At 43.6% G+C, this 10,885-nt stretch overlaps 1 protein-coding gene across 1 annotated transcript in view; it reads left to right on the top strand.

Annotated features, from left to right (window-relative positions):
- The window catches only part of NT5DC3 (5'-nucleotidase domain containing 3), an 82,034-nt gene that overhangs the window by 33,501 nt on the left and 37,648 nt on the right, over positions 1-10,885 (top strand). The window contains exon 2 of the mRNA XM_006141409.2: positions 8,779-8,963. Within this exon, the coding sequence (XP_006141471.1) occupies positions 8,796-8,963 (168 nt within the window). The 5' untranslated portion in view covers positions 8,779-8,795. The remainder of the gene's footprint in view (positions 1-8,778; positions 8,964-10,885) is intronic.

Genomic DNA, 10,885 nt, shown 5'->3' with positions numbered 1-10,885 from the left:
TTTTTTGCTATAGAGCATGTGTGCTCACCAGAAAGACAGAGAGAAACAGAGAGACAGAAAGCCAGAAATCACCCCCCAGGGGGGATGGCCATACCACAATCCCCTCTCCTGCATTCTCCTCTCGAGATCTTGGGCATGCATGCACACACGCCCGGCGTGAGTTTAAGCCACCAGGTCTCAAACCATGGTCAACTACATGAGAGTTAGCGATATAACCATTACGCTAACTGCTGGTCTCCACGGCAGCATTTTTCATGACAGCCAGCAGTCCACATGTCCATCAATGGCTGAATGGTTGAACCGAGGTATGCACATCCAGGGGCTGCTGCTCAGCCTTAGAAAGGAAGGACAGGTGCCCTCAAGCTACACTGTGGTGAACCTTGAGGTCATTATGTGAAAAGACAAATACTGTGAGGCACCCAGTATTTCACCCATTGAGATGCTTAGAGACAGAAGTCAATGGTAGTTGCTGGCGAGTGGGGAGTTGTTTAACAGGGGATGGAATTGCATTTGTGAGATGGAGAATTTTGTGGTCTTGATGGTAGCACAAGGTTAATGTTCCTAATGCCACTGCATCATACACTCACAAATGGTTAAGATGGTACATTTTACGTTATTTCATATTTTACTGCAATCGAAAAACCCCCAAACCCAAACAGAAAACTTGCAGTTTTCTGTAGGTTGTGCTCCAGGCTTCTCATTGTTCCCGGGGATTAGCAGATGAAGATCTCGAAGTTTCCAAGTGTGCTGGGCTACCTGTAGGTCAACCTGTGTGATGGACGGTGCACAACTTCCGGCCCTGGGTGGCTGGATTGGAGCGGTGTCCTGGTGGAACTTCGCCCAGCGCAGCAGAGCTGTTTCCAGTATCTTTGTACTAAGCTTTGTAATCTCGCTGTCATCGTCCGTCACACTCAAGAGGAATTTGCTTTCTGCATTTGTGCCCACCTTCTTGGGGAAAGTATGTAACTGACAAGCCAAGGGGCCTTTTGTTATACTTCAGAGTCTAAAATTTTGACAGACTGTTTTTCTTTTTTTGGAGAGGTTTTTGCTATAGGGCGCGTGCTTTCGCCAGACAGACAGAGGCAGAGAGACAGAAAGCGAGAAATCACCCCCCGGGGGGATGGCCACTCCACAATCCCTTCTCCTCCATTCTCCTCTTGGGATCTTGGGCACGCACACACAGGTGCCCGGGGCCAGCTTAAGCCACCAGGTCCGGGACTCGAACCGCGGTTGACTACGTGGGAGTCCAGCGACATAGCCATTACGCTAACTGCTGGTCCCCAGACTGTTTTTCTTTTTGTGAGTGGTTGGCATTCTTTTCTTTTGCTTTGTGATTATTTATGTTTGTGCCTTTTTTCCCCCTTCATCTTTTTTTAAATTGCCAGAGGGCTTGTGCTCCGGTTAGAAAGAGACAAGGAGAGGAAAACACTGCCCCGTGGATCATGTCGTAATCCCTTCTCTTCCATTTCTCCATCCTGTTGGGATTTGGGGCATGTTTGCAATGTACCCAGCATGCTTTTCAAGCTACCAGGGCTGGAATTTGAACTGCCTGACAGCCCGTGTGAGATTTGGCTCCCTAAACCATTATTCCTGTTTGTTCTTAACTTTCCTAATCGTTTCATAGAAAACCCAATTAGGCCTGCAATGCTGCTGCTGGAACTCATTTTGAGGGTGACCAGTTAAAGATCCAAGCTGTCAGATGATGGTGTCCCGTGATTGTTATGCCCGGACTTTCTTTCCAGCAGGGATTCCCATAGTGACTGGTAGTGATTTTCCATCTCAGAGGTTTTTCCTCCTCAGTGGTTTTTCCTTGAGGGCTTCACATAATCTTCTCAGGTAACAGAAAGTGAGATGGACTTTCTTGCCAACACCACTTCTAAATATAAACTTCAATTTAAATGGGCTGTTAGAACTTCCCTTGGGAAGGTCATCTGTGAAAGTGGAGCTTTTGGTCACTCTGTAAGCGATCCTGTGTTGCTTACATCATATGGATGGTGCATGTGGTCACCTTCAGAAAATAGCATCGCCTGTAGAGGCCATTGATTACCCAAGGCAGGAAGTCTTCGGTGTTGGGTACTGGGGAGCTCGGGACTGTGATTTCTCCTCTTCCTCTGGACTAATTCTTGTGAACAGCCTGCCTTCAAGTTTCCTAAAATATTATGTGTGCCATCCTCAGAGCTTTCTTACTTGCCAACAAAAGAAACAGCCCAAGGTATTGATTGTCTAGTTGGTTTTGACAAAAAAAAAAAAAAAAAAAAAAAGGAAAAACTGTAAGAGATGGTAACTTCTTGATGATTTAGATTTTCTTTCCTTTGTTCCTTCGTTCCTCCTTTTCATGATCACTAGAGGGTGCACATGTTTGCCAGAGAGAGAGAGAGAGAGAGAAAGAGAGAGAGAGAGAGAGGTGGTGTGTTTTTAGTGGAGCGTAGTCACATTGCACATTGTAATCCCCTTTCCATGTCTCCATCCTGTCAGTATCTGGGGCATGCATGCACACATGCCTGGTGTGTTTTTCAAGCTTTGGTGCTGGGAATCAAACCTTGTAGTTGGCCATGTGGAATCTGATTCCCTTAATCACCAGACCACAGGGACGTCCCGACTTCACATTTTCAGTAGACTCAGTCACATTTATCTAGGTTGTCATGCGAGTGAAATTGATTTATTTATTCATGTATTAGACTTCATTCACTCAGAAATTCTATGTGGGGATATAAAGACTTGGTTTTCAGTAGATGTTATGTGGAAACCTAACTAGGTCCATGAATGGGCTTTGGGGGATGAACTTGTGAACTTTTCTGCAAAATCTCTCTTATGTTCATTTTTCTGGGTTGAGGATTCATAGCTTCTGTTAGATTTTCGAAGATCCCCCTATTTCAGTGCTGATAAGGAACCCTGTGAAATGCTCAGAACACCTCCCTGCGTCTGGGATAGAGCCTGGATTGGGGCTCCAGTCCCCTGATTAGGACTTCAGTCTCCTAACTGGAAATGTCACCATGCAAAAGTAGCCCCTTTTGAGTTTCTCAGGTGGCCCCTCAGAGTGGGAGAAAAGTGTGGGCGGGCTGCTCATTGTTAGAAAGGAGTGAGCAGAAAGGCAGGAAGGAGCTCAGGAATGGTGGATTTACTCCATTTTAGTTTAGGTAAAAAAATGCACCCTTGACGGATGCCGGCTGACTCCCATAATCTTGGGGGTGTGTGTAGTCAAGAACATGGATTCTGGGAGCAGCAGATGGTGGAATGATTACATCACTGGACACCCCACATGGTCGACAGTGGTTTGAGTCCCAGACCTGGAAACTTGAAACTCATGCTGGGTGTGTGTGCGTGTGTGCCCAAAATCCCAAGAAGAGAATGGAGGAGAAGTGATTGTGGTGTGGTCATCCCCTCTGGGGAGTGATTTTTCACTTTCTGTCTCTCTGTCTCTCCAGTGAGTGCATGCACCTTATAGCAAATATCTCTCAAAAAACAAAACATGGATTCTGGAGCCAAACTTTACAGGTTTAAATCCCAGACTTGTCATTTACCGGTTGTACATCCTTTAAAAGATTATGCATTTCTCTGTGCCTCAAGTGTCCTCACGTATTAGATGGGATAATGTAGTTTTTGTTTCACAAAGTTGTTGAAGGGAGTAAATGAGGGGCCAGCTCCATGGCAAAGCAGTAATGTACTGCTTAAGAGAAGCTGGGGGACCAGCAGTTAGCGTAATGGCTATGTCGCTGGGCTCCCATGTAGTCGACTGCGGTTCGAGTCCCAGACCTGGTGACTTAAACTCATGCCGGTCGCATGTGCGTGCGTGCCCAAGATCCCAAGCGGCGAATAGAGGAGAAGGTATTGCGGCATGGCCATCCCCCCTGGGGAGTGATTTCTCGCTTTCTGTCTCTATGTCTCTCTCTGTCTGTCTGGCAAGCACACACGCCCTATAGCAAAAAACTTCTCAAAAAAAAAAAAAAAAAAAAGGAAAGAAAAAAAAAAGAGAAGTTGGAGGACCAGCAGTTGGCAACACTGGGTTCCCACCTGATTGACCACAGTTCAAGTCCCAGACCTGGAGACCTGGTGGCTTGAAAATCATATGCCAGGCATGTGTGTATGTGTGCTCAAAATCCTGAGAGGAGGATGGAGTGGAAGGGATTGTGGCCTGACCATTCCCCTGTAGGGGTAAGTTTTTACTTTCTCTCTGTCTCTTTCCAGTGAGCAAGTGTATCCTATTAAAATAAAAAAAAAAAAAAAGAGAGAGAAAGAGAATCTGGATCTCAAGGGCAACTGTGGTTTGAATCCATGACTTGACTGACTTGAAACATTCTGCGCAGGTGCACAAGCGCTCAGGATTCGACAGGCTGGAGAAGCAGAGGAGGATGGGAATTGTGGTGTGACCAGACTCTGTGGAGGGTGCTCCCTACCCCCACCCCTCATGTGCATGGACTCTATTGTTAATAAGGGAAAAAATAATGAAGTAATGTAAAATCTTCTAGATAATACATACACATGACAAGCGCTTCATAAATCTATGCAATTGTATTGGAGCTGGATGTTTGTCCTAGCAATGTAAAGACTGTAAAATAAAGACCGCTTGATTTTAGTGGTAAGATAAGAATTGGATATTTGTGTGCATGTGTTAGTTATTTCACACCTATCTTTCAGTTACCTCCCTTCAGCATTTATCTACTTTTGAACTATTTACAGTAAACTCTGATGCACAAACATCATACAGGTGAACGGGTACTGTTACATATCCTTTGAGCAAAATAGGACAGTCTGTATTCTTGTCACAAAATAACACAAGATGAGGTTCTTCCTGTTCGATGACTGCCTGTTAAATGACTGGGTGAGAATATCATATTCCCTTTTGGTCTTTTGAAATATGATATTCAGCCTTCGATTCCCTATTGCATCCAAGATATAATCAGGGAGGCTTCGTAGTCTGCGATTATATTTGTATGGCTGATTTCTCTATTGTCGTTAGTCTTCAGAGAACTGCAGGCTGTCTCTCTGCAGTCAGCTCTGAAATCATCTAGAAACTGTCATGTGTCTTCCTCTGTCAGCAAGGTAGCTGGCTTCCTTTATTTCTTTTTTTGCTGTTATTGGTGGAAAATGAACAAAAAATTGTATTTTCAACTGAAAAATGAAAGCTATAAAATTGACTGCAAAGGTAGTATCTTCAGACATTTGACTTTTTTATATCTTCTTAAAAATAATGAAATTCTGGGACCAGTAGATGGCATAATGGTTAGTTGTTGGACTCCCACATAGTCGACAACAGTTCAAGTCCCAGACCTGGCAGCTTGAAACTCATGCCCAGTGCATGTGTGTGCATGCCCAAAATCCTGAGAGGAGAAGGAATTGAGGTGTGCTTATCTCCCCAGGGAGTGATTTCTTGCTTTCTGTCTCTCTGTCTCTCTGGCAAGTGCAGGCACTATGTAGCATAAATCTCTCTTAAAAAAAAGAAATCTTTGGGCAATGCAGTGGAACTGCATCTTTTGATGACTTATTTCACTATTGTACCATCTTAGATGATCTCCTGTATTCATAATTTAGCCTTTTTAAAGAAAATAGTTATTTTTATTCATGATACAAAGTGAGTGCACTCACATGAGAGAGAAAGAGACAGAGATCCCCAACAGGGTCTTGTCACACCACAATCTTCTTTCCCCGGTCCTCCAGCTTGTCAGGATCTTGGGCTTGCCGGGTGTGTTTTAATTAGGCCAGGAATCCAAACCTGTGGTCATCCCTGTGGCTTCCAGCATTGCAGTGGCTTACTCACTACCCACCAGGGTAGGCCTGGTCTTCTTCTTCTTCTTTTTTTTAATCATAGGTGGCAATAATTGATGAGTAATTATGAGTGAATTCCTAACGTGATAAAATAGTAAATATTTCAGCATATTGGAAAAGTTAGATCACTGACAGCAATCCTAACTGTGTTTTAGATTTTGTAAAAAGTCCAGTGGACTCATGGAAGTTATGATAAGGTAGAGAGAATCTTTTAGAAGACCTCTTAAAAATAAAAGTTATAAAATAGCAATCCTCATGGGTAGTTAGAACTGCTCAAAAAAGAAATTCAAAACTAACATTGGATTCAGTGGACCCTTATAGTATTTAATGACATCTGTAATGAACCAGGAAATAATCTAAAAGGCAGACAAACATTGACTTATGAAGATGCTTATTGCAGTTATTTTTATTAAATAAAAAAAACACCTAAATGTGTAGCGTAGAGGAATAGGTTGTTTATGGCACCTCAATATACCTACCAGTCGTATGTAATAGTTTAAGGTTATATTTTCACATGGTCTCTAATGATATGAGAATATGGTTATAATTGAATATTAAATTTAGAGAGCTTAATGCAAATCTGTATGTATAGTGTCAGGCTAACTATGTAAAAAATATGTAGAAAAATATTGTCAGCGAGATGCGCCACGGCTTCAGTAGTGACTGCAATTCGTGCCAGGCCTGAGCTGTGTTAGCATCTCCCCCAGGAGACTGTTGCTGTCAGCCCTTGTCACCTGGTTACCATGTGTAATGAAAGGCTGTGATCAAAAATGCGGACATGGGGACCAGCAGTTAGCGTAATGGCTATGTCGCTGGACTCCCATGTAGTTGACCCTGGTTTGAGTCCCGGACCCAGTGGCTTAAACTCACTCTGGGCGCGTGTGGGGGCGTGCCCAAGATCCTGAGGGGAGAATGGAGGAGAAGGGATTGCGGAGTGGCCATCCCCCCTGGGGGGTGATTTCTCGCTTTCTGTCTCTCTGTCTCTCTTTCTGGCCAGAGCACGTGCCCTATAGCAAAAACTTCTCCAAAAAAAATATGCGGACATGTAGGAGGAGATGCAACAGCACTCGGTGGAGTGCGCGACTCAGGCGTTGAGAAATGTAATGTAGAAAAGGACATGGCGGCCCATATCTAGAAGGAGGTTGATGAGAAGCACCACCCCACCTGGACTGCTCCGTGGGGAGGAACTTCGGTAGTTATGTGACACGTGAAACCAGACACTTCATCTACTTCTCTCTGGGCCAAGGGGCAATTCTTCCCTTCAAATTTGGTTAAAAGCGTGGATGGTGCCATACGCCCAGTGATCCATCCGTAACAAGGACCGCCGCCTAAATTCCAAATACTAGACACTGAGATCTTGAGCTTTGCTAAGGGAACACCTCAATCTTTGAAAATGTGTTGTGTTTTGTGCAGGGCACTCTCTGTACTAGTTGGTTGTGGTTATAAACCACTTAGCAGAATAGCTTACATTTGTATATATTTTCTATTCCATACTTCTCTGTCCATGTTTTTTTCCCCCTCTCCAGACCTTTCCTGTAAAAAATAAATCTGTTAGAGATGTGAAAAATAAAAGTAAAATATTGTCAGTAAATACATACAATACTAGTTTTTTTGCAATATTGAAACAAATCTTTATCAGCAGTTTTACTGAGCTATAACTTACATATGATATAGTTCACCAGCTTAAGATCTTCCATTCAGTGTATTGTTTTTTTTTTAAGAGAAAGATTTTTTGCTATGGGGAATATGTGCTCACCAGAGAGATAGAGACAGAGAGACAGAAAGCGAGAAATCACCCGCCCCCTGGCGGGAAGGATGGCCAGGCTGCATTTCCTTTTCCTCCACTGTCCTCTCAGGATTTTGGGCACACATGCCTATGTGCCTGGTGTGAGTTTTACCATCACCACAAAATTTTAGAACATTTTTATCACTCCGAAAGGAAACTTTTAAAGTTTGTGTGTGCACATGCCTGTGCCTGCATGCCAGAGGGCTCGTGCACTCACCAGACAAAGGGGGAGAGAGGAAGAGAGAACCTTCTAGTGGGGTGTGGTCATGTTGCCCACCTTTTTTAAAAAAGATTTTAAAAGAATTTATTTATCATTGTTATTATTTTTAAAAAAATTTGCTGCAGGGCTTTTGTGCTTACCAGAAAGAGACACACACACAAACACACACACAGAGCAAGAGAGAGAGGGAAAGTGAGAAAGCAAGCCACCAGGTATGGGATGCAAACTGAGGTCAGCCACGTGTGAGTCCAGCACCTTGACCACCTTGCCACCTGCTGGCCCTGCAATCCTTTTTACTGCATCGCTCCATCTCATCAGGATTTGGGGCATATATGCACATGCACCCGACATGTTTCCAACCAACCAGGCTGGAAATCGAACTGTGGTCAGCTAGGTGGGGCTTGGCTCCCACTGCTCTGCAGGACCAGCTCCCAGAAAGAAATTCAAGTGCTGGGCACATGTGTGAATGCCTGAGACCCCACAGGCTGGAGGGTTGGAGGAGGGGATTGAGGCATGACCAGACTCTGTACAGGGTTCTCCTTCTTTTTTTTTAATCTCTCTCATGTGCATGCATGTGTTCTGTCATGAATAAAAAAAAAAGTGCTATACCTATTAGCAATCACTCCCCACTTACCCTGAAGCCTGCAGAGCCAGAAAACCATGAATCTACTTATGGGTCATGTAACGTGTGGTCCTTGTGATGGGCTCCTTTCAGATGGATTATAATGGGGCTGGATGTTATATAGACCAGCTGTTACGCCTTCTAAGACTTCTCTTTTTGCAGGCCAACTCTTCTTAGTTTTTTTTTTTTTTATTTTTTTTTAACCATTTTCATTTCAAAAAACTCTCTTTATCATGCTGGTTACTGTCCTTTATCTGTGCCTTGTTTGTCATTTCAGCATAATGTTTCCACGATGAAACAGATCACGCCGCTGCTCTAGTTTACTCATTTATTTAGAAATCCACTGACTCTTATTAATTATGTAATATATCTTCTCTTTACTTCTAGAATTGGTTCCTTCAATTATGAACAACTTGTTGAATCCAGATGCCATTTTCTCAAACAACGAAATGAGCCTGTCGGATATTGAAATCTATGGCTTTGATTATGATTATACCTTGGTGTTTTATTCAAAGCACCTCCACACGCTTATATTTAATGCTGCTCGGGACCTTCTCATCAATGAACATCGGGTAAGACCATAGGGATATTCAATTCGTTTCCTTCTCTTTTCCCTTTGACATTTGAATTACAGCTTTGAGCTTTCGTGCCCTCTGCCCAGCTCATAGCAGTCATTTAGTAACTTGTTAAGTGAATGAATATTTTGCTTCATTCAGTGTTTCCAAATGACTCTTACTTGTAGGTAATTGCTTTTTTAAAATTAAAAAAAATTTTTTTTTTAAGGATTTTCCTTAGGGCACATGCACTTGCTGCAGAGAGGCAGAGAGAGGGAAAGTGAAGTAGGGATGGCCATGCCACAATCCCTTCTCCTCCATTTTCTTCTTGGAATTTTGGGCACACATGCACACATGCCCAGAGCATTTTTCAAGTCTTCAGGGTCCAGGACTCCAACCACGCAGTCTGCCATGTGGGATCCAGCACCTTAACCACCATGCCACCTGCTGGCCTGACAATTGCTTTTTTTTTTTAAGAATTATTTTATTTAACTTTATTTATTTATTTAAATTTGACCAGAGAGGGACAGAATCAGGGAGAGAGAGGGAGAAAATGAGAAAGCAAGCTGCCAGGTCCGGGACTCAAACAGTGGTCAGTCAAGTGGGAGTCCAGTTCCGTTAACCACCATGTCACCTGCTGACCCCTGCTTTTTTCTTTTTTTTAAATCTTTATATTAATCTTTGGAAAAGGTACGCATTAGTGCAGATTTGGCTGTAGATATTTGCACTGTCATTTTCCGTTGAGCAGCAATGTAGTCTTTGAGAGCCTGATGGAGGGCAACTTGTTGAGATCTCTTTTCTCCCTTCCTTCCTGCTTACATTCCTTAAGCTTTTGTACCAAGCCCAGTAATAGAAGCAGGGAGGATAATGGTGAGTAGGGTACAGGCATTGCCCGTGGAGAGCCAGTGCCTACTGGGGGGTTGGTCATGTAGGCAGACAGACTGTGAAGCCATGTGGTGGGGGCTTCTGTAGACATCCCACCAAAGAGCTAGGGAGCCTGAGGATGGTTGGAAAAACTTTTTCTACCTGAGGACATTGGGGAAACAGGTCATCATAGGTAATGATGAGGAATTTTTTACTAGGTTGTTAAGATAGCAAGATGTTCCAACACATTGCTAAAGGACGATCACTAACATTCCCTTCTACATCTTGGATTTTACAAAATGTTCAGTGGACATTATTGTACGGTTAGGATGAATTTTTGGAAGACCTCCAAGAAAGAGTAAAAGTTAGGAAATAGCGATCCCTTCAGACCAGTCTTGAAGGAATTTGCCTGCAGAAGGGAGCGGGGGTGGAGGTATATGTAAGCCTGAGACTCAGATCATGCACACTGAAGTTTCACACTTGACTGAGTGTCAGCGGAACACAAGTGGGGCTGGAGGTGACGCTGACCAGCCGTTATGCTCTCGGGACCTCTCTTTACCGAGGCCATCCACTCTTAGTCCATTTAACCGTTTCATTCATCCTTTTTAAAAATTATTTTCATCATCCTGGTCATCCTCCTCTATCTGCGTCGTGGTTCGTCCTTTCACATGTGAGGCCTGACCAGGTAGAGAATGGAGAGGCACCGTCACCTCCCTTGTTCTGATGTCATGCTTTTATTAATGTAACCAAGGTTTACACTACATTTTGTCACCTGTGACTGATCTCACTTATAAATGCAGGTCATTATTCTAATGATACTGTTTATGGAGTGCCTCCTAGGTGCCAGGTGCACAGGTTTGAAAGCCTCACTGCTTGGGTTCAAATCCTGGCCTTCACCACTCATTTCCCACATATTGCTTTTTTTCCCTTTTAAAATTTATTTAATTATTTCTTGCATGAGTGAGAGAGATGGGGAGAAAGATAGATAGCACCCCCAGCAGGGTCTTGATGCCACGATCCACCTTCAGCCTCAACCTCAGCTAGCCCTGAGTCATGGCATGGGCATGTGTGTGCCT

The sequence above is a fragment of the Tupaia chinensis genome, unplaced genomic scaffold, assembly GCF_000334495.1.
Source record: "Tupaia chinensis unplaced genomic scaffold, TupChi_1.0 Scaffold000054_1, whole genome shotgun sequence".
NCBI classification, from domain to species: domain Eukaryota; kingdom Metazoa; phylum Chordata; class Mammalia; order Scandentia; family Tupaiidae; genus Tupaia; species Tupaia belangeri.
This window is presented reverse-complemented; position numbering and strand designations above follow the sequence as displayed.